At 43.2% G+C, this 22807-nt stretch overlaps 1 protein-coding gene across 3 annotated transcripts in view; it reads right to left on the bottom strand.

Annotated features, from left to right (window-relative positions):
- The window catches only part of USP4 (ubiquitin specific peptidase 4), a 52378-nt gene that overhangs the window by 27979 nt on the left and 1592 nt on the right, over window positions 1-22807 (bottom strand). For all 3 annotated transcript variants that reach the window (XM_044253574.1, XM_044253575.1, XM_044253576.1), the window contains exons 2-6: window positions 21427-21554; window positions 17227-17357; window positions 15967-16093; window positions 14534-14679; window positions 14343-14404 (exon numbers count right to left, since the gene is read on the bottom strand). In XM_044253574.1, coding sequence (XP_044109509.1) covers window positions 14343-14404; window positions 14534-14679; window positions 15967-16093; window positions 17227-17357; window positions 21427-21554 — 594 coding nt within the window. The remainder of the gene's footprint in view (window positions 1-14342; window positions 14405-14533; window positions 14680-15966; window positions 16094-17226; window positions 17358-21426; window positions 21555-22807) is intronic.

Here is a 22807-nt window from a genome sequence, read left to right as displayed (position 1 = left end):
AATGCGGGACTCGATCCCAGAACCCTGGGATCATGACCTGAGCCGAAGGCAGTGGCTTAACCCACTGAGCCACCCAGGCGTCCCTACATTAATGACCTTTAAAAAAGTCACAAAGGATGGGGCTTGTCAGAAGATCTAACCATGTGATTAGAGGGTTGGAACTTGTAGCAGCCCAACACCAAACCCCTGGAGAGGGAAGGAGGGCTGGAAATCTGAATTCAGTTACTATGACTAAATGATTTCATCAACCATGCCTACTTATGGAGGCCTGCACAAAAATCCCTGCAGTATGAGAACTTTGGAGAACTTCCAGGTTGGTGAAAACATGGAGGTGCCAAAATGCTGGAATGACTGAGGGCAGCTCCTCACCCCTTTCCTATACCCACCTGGTACCTCTTCCATCTCACTGTTGTCGAGTTATAGCCTTTCTTGACAAACTGGTCTTCCTGAGTTCTGTGAATTGTTCTAGCAAATTTTCAAGTCCAAGCAGGGATCACAGGAACCTCTGATTAATAGCCGGTGATCCCAAGCACAGGAAACAACCTGGACTTGGAACTGGGCCAGTTCTGATGGACTGAGACCTTAACCTGTGGGATCTGATGGTACTTCCAGGTAGACTGTGTTTGAGTGAAATTGAGTGAAATTGTACAACAATTGGATGGTGTGAGAAAAACCTACACACATGTAGTGGCGAGTACCAGTAGAGCAAAGAAGAAAAAGAGGAGTCCCCCCCATTTTGTCTCCCAGTAAGTTATTCTAACCTTTTTCCTTAGAGACCCCAATTTTTTTTACTCTTTTAAAAGATTTTATTTATTTATTTGAGAGAAAGAGTGAAGGAGAGGGAGAGAAAGATCACAAGTAGGGGCAGAGGAAAGGGGAGAAAGAGACTTTCCCGCTGAGTAGGGAGCATGACACAGGGCTCAATCCCAGGACCCATGGGATCATGACCTGAGCTGAAGGCAAACACTTTACTGGCTGAGCCACCCAGCCACCCCAAGAAACCCAATTTTTAGCCAGACACCTTGCAACCCTGCTAAAAGGCATTTTCTGGCTCCCCTGAAGCCAGGTATGATCATATCATTGGCCAAAGAGAAGCAAAGAGATGTTTTATGTATGATTTCTGGGAAATTTCCTTAAAATGAAGGGCTAGGTCCCTCCTTTTCCTTGCTTCCTCCTCCTTGTCACCTGAATGCAGGTGTAACCAAACAGCTCAGGATCCTAAACCCAGACGGAAGAACCTCTGAAGCAGAAGCTGCACATAGCAGAATAACATGACAGAGCAGCTAGGTTTCTAATGATACCAGCACTGGACCGCCCGCCTCAGAAATTTTTTTTTCAAGATTTTATTTACTTATTTGAGAGAGAGAGCGAGCAAGAGAGCATAAACAGGGAAGAGAGGGAGAAGCAGGCTTCCCATCCACCCCCCAGCAGGAAGCCTGATGCGGGACTTGATCCCAGAACCCTGAGATCATGACCTGAGCCGAAGGCAGACGCTTAACCCACTGACCCACCAGGGATACTCAGAAATTCCTCTTAGAAAGACTTAAAGCATCATCTTTCTTAAACTGCCTTCAAACCTTTTCTAATCAACACAGCATATTTTAAAGATGTATTTTCTACTTTTACATTTCTGGCAGTTACTCCATTAACTTATTAGAACCTGTAACTGTTTTTACTTTTGCCCGTCAACTACTTAGACTTGTAACATTCCCATCTCTCTCAGCTCTGTATTGCCTCTCATTTCCTCACTTGTCTTCCATGTTGGCATTAGTCAGAATTAACTTCTGGACTGTTATTGAGATGGGTTGCTTTCTTACACCTATCTTACTATTATTCAACTTTTTACTGAAGTACTACATAGAGAATACATAAATCATGAACGTCAAAATCAAGAAATTTGAACCAAATGATTACATCTACATAACCAGTACCCTGTCCCAGAAACAGGACAGCCCTAGACCCCAAGTGTCCTCTTCATGCTTCTGTCAGTCATGATTTCTCCCATAACTAACCACTACCATGACCTTGAGCTCCCTAGGTAAGTTTTGCCTGTTCTTAAACTTGATATTAAGAGAACATAGGACGCCACGTTTTGTGTCCAGCTTCTCTCATTCAACATTGCTCATGACACACAACACTACTGGGTCCCTACAGACTCTCACTGGGTGAATACACTACAATGTCTCTATCCCCTCTATTTTTGGACATCTGGTTTAACTCCAGTTTGTGACTATGACAAGCAAGCAGTGCTGTCGTGAACATTTTTGAACATATCTTTAAGTGAACATGAGATGTATTTCTGTTGGCTGTATGCCTAGGACTGGTTCACAGAGTTGTAGAATATGTACATAATTCTTCCTCTAGCAAGGGATGCCAAATGTCCTAAAATCACATCAATTTATATCCCCTAACAGCAGGGCCCAACAATCCAAGGTGCTCCACACCTCAACATCACTTGGTACTGTCCATCTTTTTCACTGAGGCATTTTGGTGGGTGTGCAGGAGCACTGTGTTATGGTTTTAATTTGCCATTTCTGGATGATTGCAGAGGTTAACACCTCCCCATATGCTTGCTAGCCATCCAGACATCCTTTTTGGTAAATTAAATGTTCAAGATGTTTTGCCCCTTTTCTAATGGGGTTGCCTAACTTTTTCTTACTGACTTGGGAGGCGTTTCTTCAAAACTCTGGAGATAAGCAGTGTGTCAGACATTTTATTGCAAATATCTTTTCTCACCCTGTGGCTTGCCTTTTTACTCTCTGGTGAACATTTTTAAAAGTCACAGTTACCCCCTCTATCCATTTCCTCCTCCAAGGTTTCTGGTGTTGTGTCTTCTGTCAAAAATCTTTGCTCACTCCGAAGTCCCAAAGCCCTTGCTTTTCTGGCCAACAGAACACTTCCTTATGAGCATGCTCTCTCTCACATTACTGATTCTACCACATGCCCCTGGGCTCTAAAAGTAATTTCTCCACTCAGAAGCCCGATGCGGAAAACCTTCCAATGTCAGCTATGCTAAAGGAAAAAAGTATTTCAACTTTACATTTAAATAAGTTTAGCAGGATTCACAATTCTGCTTTTCAAGTTACTTACTTTGATCCTGAAAAAGTCTCTCCTAGGTCCAATATTTTTCTCCCCCAGGTCCATTATTGCTACTGACAAGTTTGATACTAGTCCCCTTATTCCTCTGTGACTTTGTCTTTCAAAAAGATTTGAAATTTTCTCTACATCTTCGTTGTTAGGTTTTTACTGTAGTATCTAGGCGTGGGATTTCTTCCTTCCATCTGTTGTGTTTAGCATTATTTAAATTTCAGACCTTTCCTCTTTCATGATTTCTGGGAAACTCTGGGTCATTATAACCTCAGACATTTTCCTCCCCTTCCTCTGGTCACTTCCTCTCTGCCTCGGAGATTCCTATTACACAAACGTTGACATTTCTACCCCATCCTCCATAGCACTTCGCTCCGCCTATCTTTTGCCTCTCTATCACTCTTAATGCTGCACAGAATTCTTAGACCTGACCTTCCAACTGTTTCACTCTTTAGCAACATCAATTCTGCTACTCAACCCATCTCCTGAATTCTTTGGTCCCAAGTATGCCTCCTTATTCCTGTTTCGTGTCCCCACTTGCTTTCCTTGAGGACACTCATCATGCTTACTCCATGCTCCCAGGAGGCTGGGAGCACAGATTATGCTCCCACTAGCACAGGTAGTCAATGGGCCATCTTCTTTTCATTCGACTATACCTGTCAGCTACTCGTTATGGCTCCCTTGAGCTGTTCACCAGGTGAGACCACACTACTCCTCCACTCACTGCACTGCCTCCAACAAACTCTCTACCACCCCCACCCCCAAGGTACACCTGGAATCCAGAGTCTCACATGGCCCATGGGGCTCCCCACATTGTTCCCTGAACCCTCCTGCCATCAGCCCCAACAAACTCCCACCAGTCTTCAACAAAGCCTGCTTTGGCTTCAGAATGTCCACTGTGGCTGGTACCTCAGCCTCGCAATCTTATGCTCTCTTTTTTTTTTTTTTTTAGTTTTTTTTTTTTTAATTTGATAGAGAGAGATCACAAGCAGATGGAGAGGCAGGCAGAGAGAGAGAGAGAGGGAAGCAGGCTCCCCGCCGAGCAGAGAGCCCGACGTGGGACTCGATCCCAGGACCCCAAGATCACGACCCGAGCCGAAGGCAGTGGCTCAACCCACTGAGCCACCCAGGCGCCCCTCGCAATCTTATTCTCATTAAGCACTCCACTCACTGCTGAGTCCCTCACTTCTGTCGTGACCATGCTCAAATGGCACCTCAGAGAGGCCTCCCTATCACCCTACTTAAATCTGCTCCTTCCCGGGGCACCTGGGTGGGTCAGTGGGTTAAAGCCTCTGCCTTCGGCTCAGGTCATGATCCCAGGATCCTGGGATCAAGCCCCACATCCGGCTTTCTGCTCAGCAGGGAGCCTGTTTTCCTTTCTCTCTCTGCCTGCCTGTCTGTCAAATAAATAAATAAAATCTTAAAAAGCAAAAACAAAAACAAACAAACAAAAAAACCCTGCTCCTTCCCAAAGCCTAGCACTTGATTTTCTTCCCTGATTTTTTCCCCACAGTACTTAGAAACCATTGTACCTGTGGGTTGTTCTTGTCTACTTCCTGTTCCTTGAGGATAGAAACTTTATTACTGTATCCTCGGTATCTAGAACAATGTCTGGAACTTTTAGGAGAGTGAAGAGTGTACCTCAGGAATCTCGCTCTGGGCTCATTGGCCATGGGACACACTTTGCAGGAAGAATCTAACCTTCAGGCAAATTCAAGGAGGCACTGCTCTTTTCCAAAAGCTATCTCCCTTCACTAGAATCTAAGACCTCGGGGTGTGGAAGAGATGGGAAGAAGCAACAACTGGGAAAAGAAGGCAGAACCTAACAGTCTTCCTTGGCCAGTATATCCAGCCTCTTCCACCCCAAGTTGTCAATCCTACCTCACAGACCCACCTTCTGTCTCCCCTGGGGGGGGTGGTCTTCACAGTTTTTAAGCAATTTTCTCTCAGTTCTGTGGCACTTCCAGTTCCAAGAAGGGGGTCAGCAATCTAGGCTAGCCTTCTGACTGCTGCTGTCACAAATTACCAACAACTCGCTGGCTTAAAACAACAGAAATTTATTGTCTTAACAATTTTGCAGGTCAGAAATCCAAAATGATTCTCACTGAGCTAAAGAGCTGTGTTTCTTTGTGGAGGCTCTAGGGACTTCTAGAGGCCACACAGGTTCCCTGGCTCATGGCCAGTAAAGCCTTTCTATTCGTTTTACATCACGTGCCCTCCATAATGGCCATCACACAGTTACCCCATCCCTCACCCACCTCCAGCAATCCTCAGTTTATTTCCTATAATTAAGTCTTATCGTTTGTCTCCCTGATTTCAACTTTATTCTTCCCCTATGATCCTATTTTGTTTCTTAAATTCCATATATGACTGAGATCATATAATTATCTTTCTCAGATTGACTCATTTCACTTAGCGTAATACCCTCTAGTTCCATCACACTGTTGAAAATGGCAAGATTTCAAATTTTTGATAGCTGCATAATATTCTACTATATTTATATCTATATCTATCTATCTATCTATAACACATCTTTTTTCCATTCATCTGTTGATGAACATCTGGACTCTTTCCATAGTTAGTTATGGTCAACATTGATGCTATAAATATTGGGGTGCACGTGCCCCTTCAGCTCACTACTTCTGTATCTTCAGGGTAAATACCCAGTACTAGTGCAATTGGTGGGTCACAGAGTACCTCTACTTTCAACTTTTAGGAACCTCCATACTGTTTTCCACAGTGGCTGCACCAGCTTGCATTTCCACCAACAGCGTAGGAGGATACCCCTTTCTCCACATCCTCGCCAACAAGTCATTTCCTGACTTGTTAATTTTAGTTATTCTGACTGCTGTGAGGCAGTATCTCATTGTGGTTTTGATTTGTATTTCCATGATGCCAAGTGATGTTGAGCATATTTTCATGTGTCTCTTGGCCATTTGTATGTCTTCTTTGGAGAAATGTCGTTCATGTCTTCTGCCCATTTCTTGACTGGCTTATTTGTTCTTTAGGTGTTGAGTTTGATAAGTTCTTTATAGATTTTGGATACCAGCCCTTTATCTGGATGTCATTTGCAAATATCTTCTCCCCCTCTGTCTGTTGTCTTTAAGTTCTGTTGACAGTTTCCTTTGCTGTGCAAAAGTTTTTATCTTGATGAAGTCCCAATACTTCATTTTTGCCTTTGTTTCCTTTGCCTCTGGAAATGTGTCTAGCAAGAAGCTGCTGTGGCCAAGGTCAAAGAGATTGCCACCTGTGCTCTCCTCTAGGATTTTGATGGACTGTCTCACATTTAGGTCTTTCATCCATTTTGGGTCTATTTTTGTGTATAGTGTAAGGAAACGGTCCAGTTTCATTTTTCTGCGTATGGCTGTCCAACTTTCCTAACACCATTTGTTGAAGAGACTATCTTTTTTCCACTGGGTATTTTTTCCTGCTTTGCTGAAGGTTAGTTGACCAGAGACTTGAGGGTCTATTTCTGGGTTCTCAGTTCTGTTCCACTGATCTATGTGCCTGTTTTTGTGCCAGTACCATACTGCCTTGATGATGCCACCAGCTTTTGTGTGTGTGTGTGTGTGTGTGTGTGTGTGTGTGTTTTCCCAACTTTCCTTTGGTGATTTGGGGTCTTTTCTGGTTCCATACAAATTTCAGGATTATTTGTTCCAGCTCTGTAAAGAGTTGATGGTATTTTGATAGGGAATGCACTGAATATAAAGATTGCTCTAAGTAGCACAGACATTTTAACAATATTTGTTCTTCCAATCCAAGAGCGTGGAATGTTCTTCTATTTCTTTGTGCCTTCAATTTCTTTCATAAGTGTTGCATAGTTTTCTGAGGACAGATCCTTTGCCTCTTTGGTTACCAGGTTTTTTTGTTGTTTTGGTTTTTTAAGATTTGAGACAGAGAGAGCAAGAGCTGCAGGGAGGGGCAGAGGGAGGGGGAGCAGCAGACTCCCTGAGCAAGGAGCCCAACCTGGGGCTCAATCCCAGGACCCTGAAATCGTGATGTGAGTGGAAGGCAGACTTTTAACTGACTGAGCTACCCAGATGCCCCTCTTTAGCTAGGTTTATCTCTAGATATCTTATGGTTTTTGATGCAACTGCATAAAGGGTCAACTCTTTAATTTCTTTCTTCTCATTGTTAGTGTATAGAAATGCAACTGATTTCTGTGCACTGATTTTATATCCTGCTACTCTGCTGAATTCCTGTATGAGTTCCAGCAATTTGGGGTTAGATTATCATGTCATCTGCAAAGAGTGAGAGTTTGACTTCTTTGCTGATTCAGTTGACTTATTTTTGTGGTCTAATTGCCGAGGCTAAGACTTCTGGTACTATGTTGAAGAGCAGCAGTGATCATGCACATCCCTGCTGTGGGGGATGCCAGACATCCCATCCTGATCTTATAGAACTCAGTTTTTCCCCATTGAGAATGACACTTGCTCTGGGCTTTACGTAGATGGCTTTTATGATACTGAGGTATGTTCCCTCTAACTCTACACTGTGCAGAATTTAAATTAAGAAAGGATGCTATATTTTGTTGAATACTTTTTCTGCATCTATTGAGAAGATTATATGATTCTTATCCTTTTATTAATATAGCATATCACATTGATTACTATGTGGAAGTTGAACCACCCTTGAAGCCCAGGAATAAATCCCACTTGATCGTGGTGAATAATCCTTTTAATGTACTACTGGATCCCATTGACTAGTATGTTGGTGAGAATTTTGGCATCCATGTTCATCAGGGATATTAGTCTGTAATTCTCCTTTTTGGTGGGGTCTTTGTCTGCTTTTGGGATCAAGGTAATGCTGGCCTCACAGAAAGAGTATGGAGGTTTTCCTTCAACTTCTATTTTTTTTTTTTTTAAGATTTTATTTATTTATTTGAGAGAGAGAGAGTGTGAGAGAGAGCATGAGCGAGGAGAAGGTCAGAGAGCGAAGCAGACTCCCCATGGAGCTGGGAGCCTGATGTGGGACTCGATCCCGGGACTCCAGGATCACGCCCTGAGCCGAAGGCAGTCGTCTAACCAACTGCGCCACCCAGGCGTCCCCAACTTCTATTTTTTGAAACAGCTTCAGAAGAACAGGCATTATTTCTTCTTTTAATCTTTGGTAGAATATCCCTAGGAGGCTATCTGGCCCTGGAATCTTGCCTGTTGGGAGACTTTGATTAGCCTTTCAATTTACTTGCTGGTTATGGGTCTGTTGAGGTGTTCTATTTCTTCCTGTTTCAGTTTTATTAGTTTATATCTCTCTAGGAATGCATCCATTTCTTCCAAACTGCCTAATTTGTTGACATGTAATTGCTTATAACATGATCCCTTAGTGCTGGTTACGATCTCTCCTCTTTTATTCATGATTTTACTTGTTCGGGTACTTTCTCTTTTATTTTTGATAAGTCTGGCCAGAGGTTCATCAATCTTAATAATTCTTTCAAAGAACAAGCTCCTAGTTTCATTGATCCGTCCTACTCTTCTTTTTGTTTCTATTTTGTTGATTTCTGCTCCAATCTTTATTTTCTTCTCCTCTGGGTTTAGGCTTTATTTGCTGTTCTTTCTCCAGCTCCCTTAGCTGTAAGTTTAGGATGTATACTTGACATCTTTCTTGTTTCTTTAGAAAGACTTGTACTGCCATATACTTCTGTCTTAGGTCCACTTTTGCGGCATCCCAAAGGTTCTGAACAGTTGTGTTTTAATTTTCATTTGTTTCCATGAATTTTTTAAATTCTTCTTTAAATTTCCTGGTTGACCCATTCATCCTTTAGTAAGATGTTTTTTTTTTTTTTTAAAAGATTTATTTATTTATTTATTTGACAGAGAGAGATTACAAGTAGGCAGAGAGGCAGGCAGAGAGAGAAAGGAGGAAGCAGGCTCCCTGCTGAGCAGAGAGCCCGATGCGGGACTCGATCCCAGGACCCTGAGATCATGACCTGAGCCGAAGGCAGCGGCTTAACCCACTGAGCCACCCAGGCGCCCTAGTAAGATGTTCTTAAACCTCCATGTATTTGAGTTCTTTCCAAATTTCCTCTTGTGACTGAGTTCAAGTTTCAAAGCATTGTGGTCTGAAAAATACACAGGGAATGATCCCAATCTTTTGGTACTGGTTGAGACCTGACTTGTGACCCAGTATGTGATCTATTCTGGAGAAAGTTCCATGTGCACATGAGAAGAATGTGTATTTTATTGCTTTAAGATGTAGTGCTTTGACTTTATCTATGAAGTTCATCTGATCCAGTGTGTCATTCAAAGCCCTTGTTTCTTTGTTGATCTTCTGCTTAGATGATCTTCTGCATAGAAGGAGGGGTTAAGAGTCCCCTACTATCAATGTATTTAATTTTGCTTTTAATCGGTTTATATAATTGACTGTTCCCATGTTAGGGGCATAAATACTCATTAGATGATCTTGTTGGAGAGACCCTTTAATTACGATATAGTGGCCTTCCTCATCTCTTATTAGTCTTTGGTTTAAAATCTAGTTTGTCTGATATAAATATTACTACCCAAGCTTTCTTTGATATCCATTAGTATGGTATATGGTTTTCCACCCCCTCACTTTCAATCTGGAGGCGTCTTTGGGTCAAAAATGAGTCTTCTGCAGATAGCATACTGATGGGTCTTGCTTTTTTATCCAATCTGATACCTTGTGCTTTTGATTGGGGGCACTTAGCCCATTTACATTCAGAGTAACTACTGAAGATATGAATTTAGTGCCACTGTATTGCCTATAGTCACTATTTCTGTACACTGTTTCTGTTTCTTTCCGTTCTATGTTACTTCTGGACTCTCTTCACTTAAAAGATCCCCTTTAATATTTCTTGCAGGGTTGATTCAATAATCACAAATTCTTTTAGTTTCTGTTTTTCCTGGAAGCTTTTTATCTCTCCTTCTATTTTGAATGACAATCTCCCTGGATAAAATATTCTTGGATGAATTTTTTTCTCATTTAGCACCCTGAATATATCATGCCAGTACTTTCTGGCTTGCCAGGTCTCTGTGGATAGGTCTTCTGCCAATCTAATGTTTCTACCCTTGGAGGTTATGGACCTCTTGTCCTGAGCCGCTTTCAGGATTTTCTCTTTGTCTCTGAGATTTGAAAGCTTCACTATTATATGCCGAGGTGTAGACCTATTTTTATTGATTTTGAGAGGGGCTCTCTGTGCCTCCTGGACTTGAATGCCTGCTTCCTTCCCTAAATGAGGGAAGTTCTCTGCTCACAATATACCTTCTTCCCCCCTTTCTCTTTTCTCTTCATCTGGGATCCCAATTATTCTAATATTGTGTTGCTTTATGATATCACTTTTCTCAAATTCTTTTATGATCCAGTAGTTGTTTATCTCTCCTTTTCTCAGCTTCCTTATTCTCCATCATTTTGTCTTCTATATCTCTAATTCTTTGTTCTGCCCCATTTATCCTAGCAGTTACAGCCTCCATTTTTTATTGTACCCCAATAATAGCCTTTTTTATTTCAATTTGGTTAGATTTTAGTTTTTATTTCTCCAGAAAGGGATTCTCTAGAATCTTCCATGCTTTTTATAAGCCCAGCTAATATCTTTATAATCGTTACTCTGAACTCTAGTTCCAACATCTTACTTATATCCATTCTGATTAGGTCCCTGTCAGTCAGTACCACCTCTTGTTCTCTTTTTTGAGGTGAGTTTTTCCATCTTGTCATTCTGTGCAGAGAAGAATGGATGAACAAGAGAACAAAATACTAAAATGACAATAACAGCCCCAGAGAAATATATTCTAAACAAATCAGAAGAGACCCAAAATAAAAAAAAAAAAAGTAAATAAATAAAATCTTTAAGACAGAGAGAATATAACCAGACAGGTAAACAGAACAGAACAATACACTGGATCCTGTGTGTATTTTGGTCTGTTAGAAAACTAGATCCCAAAATTGTAAAGAAAGGAAAACTTACATATGTACAAAAATAAAATTAAACTTAAGAACATCAATATAGGGGCACCTGGGTGGCTCAGTGGGTTAAGCCTCTGCCTTCAGCTCAGGTCGTGATCCCAGGGTCCTGGGATCAAGCCCCACATCGGGCTCTCTGCTCTACGGGGGGCCTGCTTCCTCCCTCTCTCTCTGCCTACTTGTGATATCTCTCTCTCTCTGTCAAATAAATAAATAAAACCTTAAAAAAAAAAAAAAGAACCATCAATATAAAATTAAATATAAGAAATGTAGATAGAATATAACTGTAAAAATGAAAATGAAAAAGGACAAAAGAAAAAAAACAAAAACAACAAAAAAAGAAAAGAGTATAAACAGACCAGTGAATGGAACAGAGCAATATAATATATTCTGGGTGTATTTTGGTCTGTCTGTTTGAAGAAGCTACATCCCAAAACTATAAAGAAAGAAAAATTTACATATATACAAAAATGAAATAAAATACAATGAAAGGGGGCGCCTGGATGGCTCAGTGGGTTAAAGCCTCTGTCTTCGGCTCAGGTCATGATCTCAGGGTCCTGGGATCGAGCCCCGCATCGGGCTGTCTGCTCAGAAGGGAGCCTGTTTCCCCCTCTCTGCCTACTTGTGATCTCTCTCTCTGTCAAATGAATAAATAAAATCTTTTAAAAAATAAGTAAAATACAATACAATGAAAGGATAGAATGTAACTAGAGATGAAAATTTAAGAAGGAGTGCCTGGGTGGCTCAGTGGGTAAAGCCTCTGCCTTCAGCTCAGGTCATGATCCCAGGGTCCTGGGATCAAGCCCCACATCCGGCTCTCTGCTCCGCAGGGAGCCTGCTTCCTCCCCTCTCTCTCTCTGCCTGCCTCTCTGCCTACTTGTGATTTCTCTCTCTCTGTCAAATAAATAAAATCTTTAAAAAAAAAAAAATTTAAGAAGACTTTTAAAAAGAGAGAATATTTTTAAAAAAAGAGAGAAAGAGAGTATAATCAGACAGGAGAACAGAACAGAGCAATACACTAGAATCTGGGTGTATTTTGGTCTATCTGTTACAAGAAACTGCATCCCAGAACTGTACAGAAAAACTTAGCATATATACAAAAATAAAATGAAATACAATGAAAGGATAGAATATAACTGTAAAAATGAAAATTAAGATTTTAAGAAAGAGTTAATAAAATAAGAAATTGGTTGAAAAGTAAAGAAAAAAAATTAAAATTCAAAGACTAAACAATCAGAAAAATACCATGAATTCTATACTTCTGGAGTTCTCTATGATGGGTAAAAACATGGTCTTAGCTTATTAGGATATTCTTGCTGATCTTCTGGGGGAAGGGTCTGCTGAGGTGATTCTCAAGTGTCTTTGCAGGGATGGAGTTGCACTGCCCTTGACAAGGGGCCAAGCTAAGCAAGCGGCTCCAGATTGCTCTCTGTGGCTTCTGTTCCCTGAAGGCTTTCTGCGCAGCTTTAGAGGATGAGAATGAAAACAGCAGCCTCCCAATCTCTGACCCTGGAATAGAGCCTGGGGACCCACTCCTCTGTGTGCCCTCAGGAAAAAGCAGTCAATCACTCCTGTCTCCCAGGTCTCCAGCCGCACTCCATGCTCACTCAGCCTGTGACCGAGCATTTCTATCTCAGGCACGTGACCCTGCTTCTAGTCAACAGAAGGGGTGGGTCTTGCCGTGGTTCAGTGGAATGCTGGGCCCCTGCTTGGAGAACAGTTGCCCAACCATGCCACAGTCTGCAGTTTATGGCAAAACCAAGCTGATAGCCCACTTGTGGGCTCAATGATAGCAGCTGGCTTCCCCACTACTATGCCTGGGAACTCTGCCACACTCAGGCACCCCTGATGTTTCTGTGACCCCGAGGATCCTGAGACCACACTGTCCCATCTAAGATTCTGCCCCTCTTTGCCACCTGAGTGCCTTTCAGGCAGGGACCTCCCTTACCGGAGCTGACTTCTAAAAGTTCTGATTTTACACTCAGCTGCTGTATTGGTTTCCTATGTTGACTGCTGCGCTCCCCCCACCGCCGCAGTTTATCTTCCCACATACTGCCTCAGATTCACTTCTCCACACTTGCAGAAAGTGGTCACTTCTATCTGTAGCATTTCAGCAATGCTTTTCTTAGATCTCTGGTTGAGTTCGCAGGTGTTCACAACGATCTAATTAACTATCAAGCTGAATTCCTAGGACCTGATGAAACCAAGGTCTCCTACTGTGCCATCTAGGAAAGTCGCCCAGTGAAGTCTTTCCTCACATTATCATCACTTAGGCTCTGCTTCTGTCCTCTCATCTCCTGATTCTCCTATCTCCCCCGTTCACCCTGTGATTATACTGAATCCATCCAGATAATCCAGGATAATCTCCCCATGTCAAGACCCTTAATCACATTTTAATCACCTTGCCATGGAACCTAACATATTCATAGGTTCTGCGGAATAGACTTAGAAATGGAGAGGTGCATTATTCTGCCTACCACAGCTACATATCATCCTGTCAGGAACTGATGACCAGGATCTCTAAAACTGGAGTCCATGGTTAGGCTTCAGGTTATCTGTAAAACCCTTGAGATTGTTGGCAAAATGTATCTTCCGACGTGTTTCTCAAGACAAAGTCTACAGCTTTTGTGATTCTCAAAAGAGCCATGTATGAGCCCATTACTATCAAACAGTCACTGTCCAAGAACTGACTGAGGGAAGAGAGCAAAAACACTATCCCCATAACTATCAGAACAAAGACACAATCCTCCCCGGCCCCTGCACTATAAGAAAAAATCATCACCACTTCTGTCCCCTTCTCAGGACATGCACAATTCCACACCACACACAAACCTCTCCAGAGACAGAGGTGCCTGGGGTCCCCGCTTAAAGGCAGAATAATCCCCCCAGTACGCAAAAAGGGTTAACAATAATAGGTCTGTGGGTATAAAGTGGTGTGGGATCAAGCTTTAAGTCATATAGGACCCCACGCCTGAGCCCTCTTCTTTTCCAGCCGAGCTTCTAACCACAGGTGGAGAAAATAACAGCCCTTGGCAAAAACAAAGCTGCCTCTTGGTATGCAGCATTCCCAGATCCGGGCCCCTTCTCTTCCTTCTCTCATTCTCAAGGAGAGGAGCGTCACCACCGTGTTCACACACTCTGACAGCTTTCCTCAACAGCTGCCCAAAATGCTGCTTACCAAAGGCCAGTATCACAGACTCTGGATATGAAACGGAGTATGAAATGGATCACTTCTTCCTCTGACCCCGAAAAAATTTTACTTAGCACAAGTAAACGCCTTAGAAAATAGTGTCTCTCTTACACCTGTGTGCCCAGCCATAAGAGAGAAAATGGTCACTTACTTTGACTGCAAGGTCTGCCTCGGCCATGTGCCATCTTCATTTTGGGGCTCAATTACTAGCACCTGAGTGAAAGGGGAAACCAAATAAGGAATATGCAAAAGACCTCACTGGTGACAAGCTCAGAACCAGAAGATATCTTGGCCACACACCCTGGCAGAGCAGCCTGCTAGGCATGGCCTGAGCCCTCCTACCTGACCCTGGTAGAGCCCAGCGTCCTGGACAGTGTTGTCTAGCTTGCTCAGCTGCTCATAGGTGTTGCTCATGTACTTGTTCCACAGCCGTGTTTCCCGCTCAGCAGGGATATTGAATAGCTTCCGCATCTCCTTCTCGATGGTTGCTAGAGACGGACAGAAGGATCACTCAGGACTGAAGATCACTCAGACGGACGGAAGGATCACTCACCTCACTCCAGATGCAAGGCTAGTAACAGCCGTAGCAAGCTAAAGCTCATCCTCCCTCCTGTTCGGACCATCAGTCACAGGGTGCTTTGGAACGAAAGTTCTGACTGACCTCAGCCCCTTGATGATTAAGGCCAAATGTCTTCCATGGGCATCCTCCTGCACTCACACACTTAGAAACCTTCCCTATGCTTCTTCTTCTTCAATAGGTGGGTCCCATTTACAGCACACAAGCAACACAGAAAGGTGACAAAACCTTCCTCTGAAGTTAAGATAAATGTGGTTTCGAATACCAGCCCTGCCACTTTCACAGAGATTTTTTTTTTTAAAGATTTATTTATTTATTTGACAAAGAGACACATCAAGAGAGGGAACACAAGCAGGGGTAGTGGGAAAGGGAGAAGCAGGCTTGCAGCTGAGTGAGGAGCCTGATGTGGGGCTCAATCCCAGGACCCTGGGATCATGACCTGAGCCAAAGGCAGATGCTTAACCAACTGAGCCATCCAGGCACCCCCTCAGAGATTTTCTTTTTTTTTTTTTTAAGATTTTATTTATTTGGGCGCCTGGGTGGCTCAGTGGGTTAAGCCGCTGCCTTCGGCTCGGGTCATGATCTCAGGGTCCTGGGATCGAGTCCCGCATCGGGCTCTCTGCTCAGCAGGGAGCCTGCTTCCCTCTCTCTCTCTCTGCCTGCCTCTCCATCTACTTGTGATTTCTCTCTGTCAAATAAATAAATAAAATCTTTAAAAAAAAAAAAAAAAGATTTTATTTATTTATTTGACAGACAGAGATCACAAGCAGGCAGAGAGGCAGGTAGAAACAGAGAGAGAGGAGGAAGCAGACTCCCCACTGGGCAGAGAGCCCAATGCGGGGCTCGATCCCAGGGCCCTGGGATCGTGACCTGAGCCGAAGGCAGAGGCTTTAACCCACTGAGCCACCCAGGCGCCCCCCCACTCAGAGATTTTTTAATAAGTAAGTGTAACCTCCCCGAATCTGCATTTCCTCATCTTTATCACGGTATCACGTATCATGGTCAGGGAGCATGTCCAAGAGTCTGTAAAACACGATTCCCAGGCCTCGCTCTCCATAAGAATCAGGTCAGGCTGGTAACCACAACCTGAGACTATGTGGGTAACAACTCTGGAGGGGGTGCCTGGCTTCACTCCCATCGCCACAATGCTCTGCGCTCTCCGTCCCCAGAAATTCGGGACACCAGCTCAGCTACTCACCGATAGTGTCTGCCTTGCTGAAATGGCAACTCAGCACATTGGTGGGGTCACTATTCTCACAGAGCTTCAGTTCCAGCAAATAGACCTCCACCTTGCAGTGCTTGACGAAGAGGCCGTGCTCCACCACCTGCAAACAAGAGGCACAGGTGAAGCAGCAGCGGTTCCACACCGGGCAGTTTGGGAAACAATAGGTTTTATCAGTGGTAAGGGGCAGAATCCACACAATCATCACTTTCCCTAAGTGATCAGGGGATCAGGACAGATTTTTAAAGCCGCCAGCATCTGTCCAAGGGTTTCAAATCTTTCTTCCCTTCACAAGAAAGAGAACCAGCTAGCTGTAACAGTGCACAACAGGGAAGTCACTGTTCATCTCTAAGTCAGGATCGTGAGGTCTCCCTTGCAGGGTTTGTTGAATGAGAGGACTAGAGAATGTAGCTAAAACCCTGGGGCAGCAGAGCACTCACCATATGGCACACTGTGGGCATTAGGGGACATCTGCCAGACTGGCACACCTCCAACTTTTTGATCCCTAACCCCTCTCAGGGACCCAGGTTTCCAGATACAGAAAGAATATAGTTCTGGCCTCAAACAATGACTGTTAGAAGCATGGCCTCAGGACTACAGATCTTTCCTGTGCTAAGAAGGGGAACTATATACCAGGGAGAGTAAGAAATTTACCCAATGTCTACTCTTAGCAGGCATGTGATTCCCCCTCTGGTAGGACAAGCAAACGACTGTGGGAGTCTTCTACTAAGTCCCATCTACCAGTGGGGTGAAGAATCTGGATTTCTACCTCACACCTGCTTTCCCTCAGGAGGTTATGCTTCTCTGGTTTATAAACACCTGCTTTTTGAGATATTCAACACTGTGGCCCAAGAGTCATAAGCACAGAGGAAAAAGCAGTCTCAGAAAGGTTGTAAGATAAACAAGAAGCAGTACATTACTGTATGTCCACATGACCCCAAGTAAACTTTCTCTCATAGAGCCTTCCAGAAAGTGCTCTCATGGCACTGCTGGACACATCCCAAGCCATGGGCAGCTCTGATGTTTGGAGGCCACTCACTGTAACATCTCAGGTGAGCAGCCTCACTCACCACCACTCACGACCACAATTCCCTAAAGAGAACCAGAAAGAAGGCCTCAAACACCTCTATTCCACCACTTGGGCACATCCAGTCACCCAGAAAACCAACACCAGTCAGTGTCCCCAGGGAGCACTTGCAGACACTGACCAGCAGCTGTGACAACTTGTGTACTCACTTTTCGGACAATGGGCTGTTGGCCTTCTACACAGCCATACCAGTTTAGTAATTTATTCCAGGCCTCCGTTGGGACCAAAACATAGTCCAATTCGTCAATTAAATGTTCCTTCAAGGTCTGACTCTCAGGATCTGAAAAAAGAAAACACCTCATAACTCACTGCTCTTCTCCCCAGAAATATTTGTTTTATAAGATTCTCATGTACTTTTCAGAAACAAAATTATTTATAGAACGGGTACAAAATTCCAAAATTCTGTCACTGGCCATAACACAGAGCAGAAGTGACAACTGTCTTCAGCCACGCCTTCACAGGAACATGTATTTCTTCTATAACGAAATGGAGTAGGGAGAATAAAAAACTCCAGTTTACATTTTCAATATGCTTCCAGATTCCACAATGAAAACTGTTAATTATGAACATTTAACATAATATCCTATTTAGGGAAACTTCATTGAGGTCAAATATCTTCTGAAAGATTTACTAAGAAAACAAGAAACACATCATTGAAGTTAACTTTATTTTACCAAGAGTCATTCAGTATTCTTAGTTTTCCACAGGCCAAGCTGAAACCCAGCTGGACAACCTCTTATGGAGGGGGGAATATCTTTAACACCCTAACGTGCTCAATGTGCACCTCACAACCGCCACAGGCAGGCAACATGACTAGGAGTGGATGTCTATGATCTGAAACACACTCCCTCAGCTGAAGAACAAGTAACTGGATCAAGGGAAGAGTGATCACCTCCCACCAACGGAGCCTCCCTGTGCCCAGCAACACCTACTCCTGCCGTAATGGTTGTAGAAGTACCCAGAGCGTGCAACTCATCTGTAACTCGAGGCATATGATGTTAAAAACCAAAATCGTAAACAGCATTCACAAAGTGATGGAAGCTTCCCATCACCCACATCCCCCAGTGCCCTCCACCAGTTTTTACCCAACCCATCAGCTCTTCCGCCTTTCCTTGCAGCAAGCCTCAGACCTCACCCACCTCTGACCTTTTCATCTGGAGGGAGAACAGGAAAGGAATTAAATAGCAGCGGAGGACAGGAATAACAAGGTGAGATGGACGAACAGATAAACATGATGGGGTATATACCTACAGCGGAACACTATTCAGCCTTCAAATGGAAGGAAATTGTGACACATGATGCAATGATGAACCCCGAATATTATACTAAATAAAATAGGGGAGTCACAGAAAAACAAATACTGAACAATTCCACTTAAGGGAGGTGTCTAGAGTAGACAGATTCAGACACAGAAAGTAGAATGGTGGCTGCCAGGGGCTCGGAGGAAAGGAGACTGGGAGTCACAGTTTAATGGGTAGGGGGTTGCAGTTCTGCGTGGTCAAAATGTTCTGGAAATTGGTTGTGGAGCAATGTGAATATACTTAATACTATTGAACTGCACACTTAAAAATGGTCAAGAGGATAAACTATTATGTGTATTTTACCATTGGGGGGGGGCGCCTGGGTGGCTCACTGGGTTAAAACCTCTGCCTTCGGCTCAGGTCATGATCCCAGAGTCCTGGGATCAAGCCCCACATCGGGCTCTCTGCTCAGCAGAGAGCCTGCTTCCTCCTCTCTCTGTCTGATTCTCTGCCTACCTGTGATCTCAAATGAATAAATAAAATCTTTAAAAAAAAAGGGGGGGCCTGGATGGCTCAGTGGGTTAAAGCCTCTGCCTTCAGCTCAGGTCATGATCTCAGGGTCATGGGATCAAGCCCCACACTGGGCTCTCTGCTCAAGAAGGGAGTCTGCTTCTCCCTCTCTCTCTCTGCCTTCTTGTGATCTCTGTCAAATAAACAAAGAAAAAAAATCTCTAAATTTAAAAAAAAAAAAAAAAAAAAAGGATGGATCCTCCTTATTGGTGAGCCAATCACTTTCCACAGCCCTTCTGGCACGATTATTAACACTGACAGAGCAGGCCTTTTCTGCTGAGGAACAGAAGGATGATCCACTGGTATCAGTCTGCTTGAGACAAAAGCTTCCCCCTGAAACTGACACTTTTCTGCCAATTGATTTATAAATTAAACTTCTGAGTCATAAATTCAACTTTTCTCTGATTTATAAACTAAAAGTCATTGAAGTTATTCACTTCTTGGCTTTCTTGCGGATATATGCTTCTTTGTTTCTAACACTAAGCACTATGCAGATCTGGCTACACACACTGTGCCAAGCAGCAGCCAGAAATCTCTAAATGTGGTAAAGGAACAACAGCTTTCAGGATCACCAACCCCAAGTACATCATTTCCACAGGCCATTTTCCCCTCTAAGGATCCATGATGATTTTTGCACACATCAAGCTTACACGCTCAGTGCAAATGCAGGGAATATGACTGGAATTCCCAATGCAGTTCACGACTTTCACTTGAAACAGGACCAGTCTAAAGGCATCATGCTCAAAATCACACAGAGGTTTAGGAATGAGGATTTAGTCTCTGCAAATTTCTTTCACAGAGGAGAATAAACGGGGAAAATTAGAGCACAGCTTGGCCGAAGCACAAGGATTTCATCTGATATACAGTAGAGGCAGCGGTGGGAAGCAGAAAAGGGGTGCTCTGCATACAACATAAGGAAGGACAGGCAAGACCCCATCCTTCCCACACTTCCAAGAGCCCTATCCAGCAACTTCCATGTCCTTAGGTGAAAGGTAGCTGGATTGGGACTGAGAGGTGACTGAGAGCCTGAGAACTAAGGGGGTGATTCACCAGAGACAGGTTATTCCTGTACTGCCAATGTTCCAAGCAGGTTCTGAACAGAACATACTTCTCACCTCCTAAGCACAAAGCAAATGTTTCAAGGAAAAGCCAGATGACATTAAATTGGGGGACCATGGAAGAAATGCTTTCCCTTAGCTGAAGGTCATCCAAATGATTTTTTTTTTCATCCAAATGATTTCACAAAGCTCCTCTAGCCCTTATCATTAGTATTCTTATAAGCATTAAGAAATCTTCTATTAAAAAAAAAAAGAAAAAAAAAAAGAGAGGCACCTGGCTGGCTCAGTCAGTAAAGCATATAACCCCTGATCTCAGTGTCATGAGTTCAAGCCCCACACTGGGGTTAGAGATTCCTTTAAAAGAAGGTAGGGGGGGTGCAGGGGGAGGAAAAGTGCAAACACGCTATTGTGCTCTCTTACGCCAGCTTCATGGTGTGATGCCACCATCTGACCTACATCAGGAAACAAAGCAATGAATTATGATGTCACCTGACATCTCCTAAAACAAGTCTCACCTGAAGCACTGACCATTTTTAAAAACACCCAGGTTAATGTTAAGTACTTGGATCAAACCTCATACATGTCTGCCTTCCTACTGCTCTGATTTTGAACACAACCAACAAACAGATCACTCTCATTCTGCTTGCAAAAGAATCTGAAGCTAAGCAGAACACAGCCTGGGAAATGTCAATTGTCTTATCTATGCATCTACAGGTACAAGCCCAGATCTGGTATGTCATGCATCATATTTTCAATCACTTCTTCCAATGGGAGCTGACCGTGATAATAACTACTTTCCACCTCTCCTCACACACTCCTATGACAATCATCATAGGAATGCTAGATGGATGTAGACAGGTCTGCAAATTGTTCCACTGCAAAGGTAACACAGAAAATTCTGGTGCACAAATTTCAGACTCCAGATGCAGTTTCAAAATGATAACCTATTTCTTTCCATTCCACATGCTAATCTAAAATCTGACAGCTCTAAAAAAACTAATCCCCAGGGGCGCCTGGGTGACTCAGTGGGTTAAAGCCTCTGCCTTCGGCTCAGGTCACGATCCTGGGGTCCTGGGATCAAGCACCGCATTGGGCTCTCTGCTCAGTGGGGAGTCTGCTTCCTCCTCTCTCTCTCTGCCTGCCTCTCTGCCTACTTGTGATTTCTGTCTGTCAAATAAATAAATAAAATCTTTAAAAAAAAAAACAAACTAAGCCCCAAAAAGAAAAATACGAGAAGTACGCTCTTGTGTGAAGCAGGTAGTTTAGGGAAAAAGTAGTTTCATTCCTCCCAGAGGGTCTTACAAAGACTTCTGGTACAGATGCTAATCAAGGACACTTGTTTCTATCCATCACAACAGGAAAGTCAGATTCACAACATCCATGTTACTGATAAACGTGACCTCAGGTCACTGCCTAGGTGGGTATTTCAGTTAAAAAAAAAAGAAAAAAAGTCTCTTAGAAAAGCAACAGGATACTATACCTGAAAAGAGTCCAGAGTTATCTATTGGGCCAGGAAATAGATTGTGTTCACCCACATTGTACATATCCCAGCTGTCGAAACCCACATACTTCTTCCACTGCTTGAACCACCGGCTGTCAATAAGATACCTAGAGACAGATAAAAATTTACTATACCAGAAAAACTGAGGTTATAAGTTTTTGCAGTTGCTCTTTTAATTTTTTTAATGATCTTTCCACCCGGAGAAGACACATTTCCCATTCAGAAACACATTTCAAGAACAAGAGCAGGGCTAGGCCTCAGATGGCACAAAGAGCCTGGCCCAGGACAAGAGTCCATTAAGTGAAATGTTGAAAGAATGATTATAGGTGCCTGGCTGACTCAGTCAGTGGAGTGTGTGTACAACTCTTGATCTCGGGGTCAGGAGTTCAAGTCCCATGTTGGGCACAGAGCTTACTTAAAAATAAATATTTTTATTAAACAACAGGAGTCTGGGTATCACGGTTGGGTGTCCAGCTCTTGATTTCAGCTCAGGTCATGATCTCATGGTCATGAGACCAAGCCCCATGTCAGGCTCCTCATTCAGCATGGAGTCCACTTGAGATTTTCTCTCTCTCTCTCTCCTTCTGTCTCTCCCCCAACTCACGCATTCTTACCCTCTCTCTCTCTCAACAAATAAAATCTTTAAATTAAAAAAATAAAAAAGAAAGAAAGAAAGAACAAGGGGTGCCTGGGTGGCTCAGTTAACCATCTCACTCTTGGCCTCAGCTCAGGTCCCAACCTCAAGGTTGTGAGTTTACGCCCAGTGCTGGGCTCTCCTCTGGCATGGAACCTACTTATTAAAAAAAAATAGTAAGGGGGCACCTGGGTGGGTCAGTGGGTTAAGCCTTTGCCTTTGGCTCAGGTCATGATCCCAGGGTCCTGGGATCCAGCCCCACATGGGGGGGGTGTCTCTGCTCAGCAGGGGGCCTACCCCCCTCCCCCTCTGTCTAGTTGTGATCTCTCACTCTCTCTCTGTCAAATCAATTAAATAAATAAATAAATAAATAATTTTTTTATAAAAGGAATGAGTGAATAAAAGGAAATGACTGGCTTCAAAATGCTTATTTAAGTGAAGTCCTCCTATGGCTAAAATCTTGTTTGCCAATGAGCAAGTCATTAATTTCATAATGACCTTTATAGAGGTCCTTGTCCAGAACAGAAAGTTTGGTTATAATGCTCAACATGAAAAGCATTAAACTAATTCTCTCTCTGAAAATGGGATAATAACACCAAACAATTCAAGTTTTCTTTGAGTACCAAAGAAGACATTATTAAAAAATGTTTGCTAAAAGAAAAAAAAAAAAAAAAGGTACACAAACATATAATAGTGTCTAGGTATGGTACTATACAAATATAACAG

The sequence above is a fragment of the Neovison vison genome, chromosome 6, assembly GCF_020171115.1.
Source record: "Neovison vison isolate M4711 chromosome 6, ASM_NN_V1, whole genome shotgun sequence".
Classification (NCBI taxonomy): domain Eukaryota; kingdom Metazoa; phylum Chordata; class Mammalia; order Carnivora; family Mustelidae; genus Neogale; species Neogale vison.
Note: the sequence above shows the minus strand (reverse complement) of the source record. Positions and strands in the feature narration are given on the sequence as shown.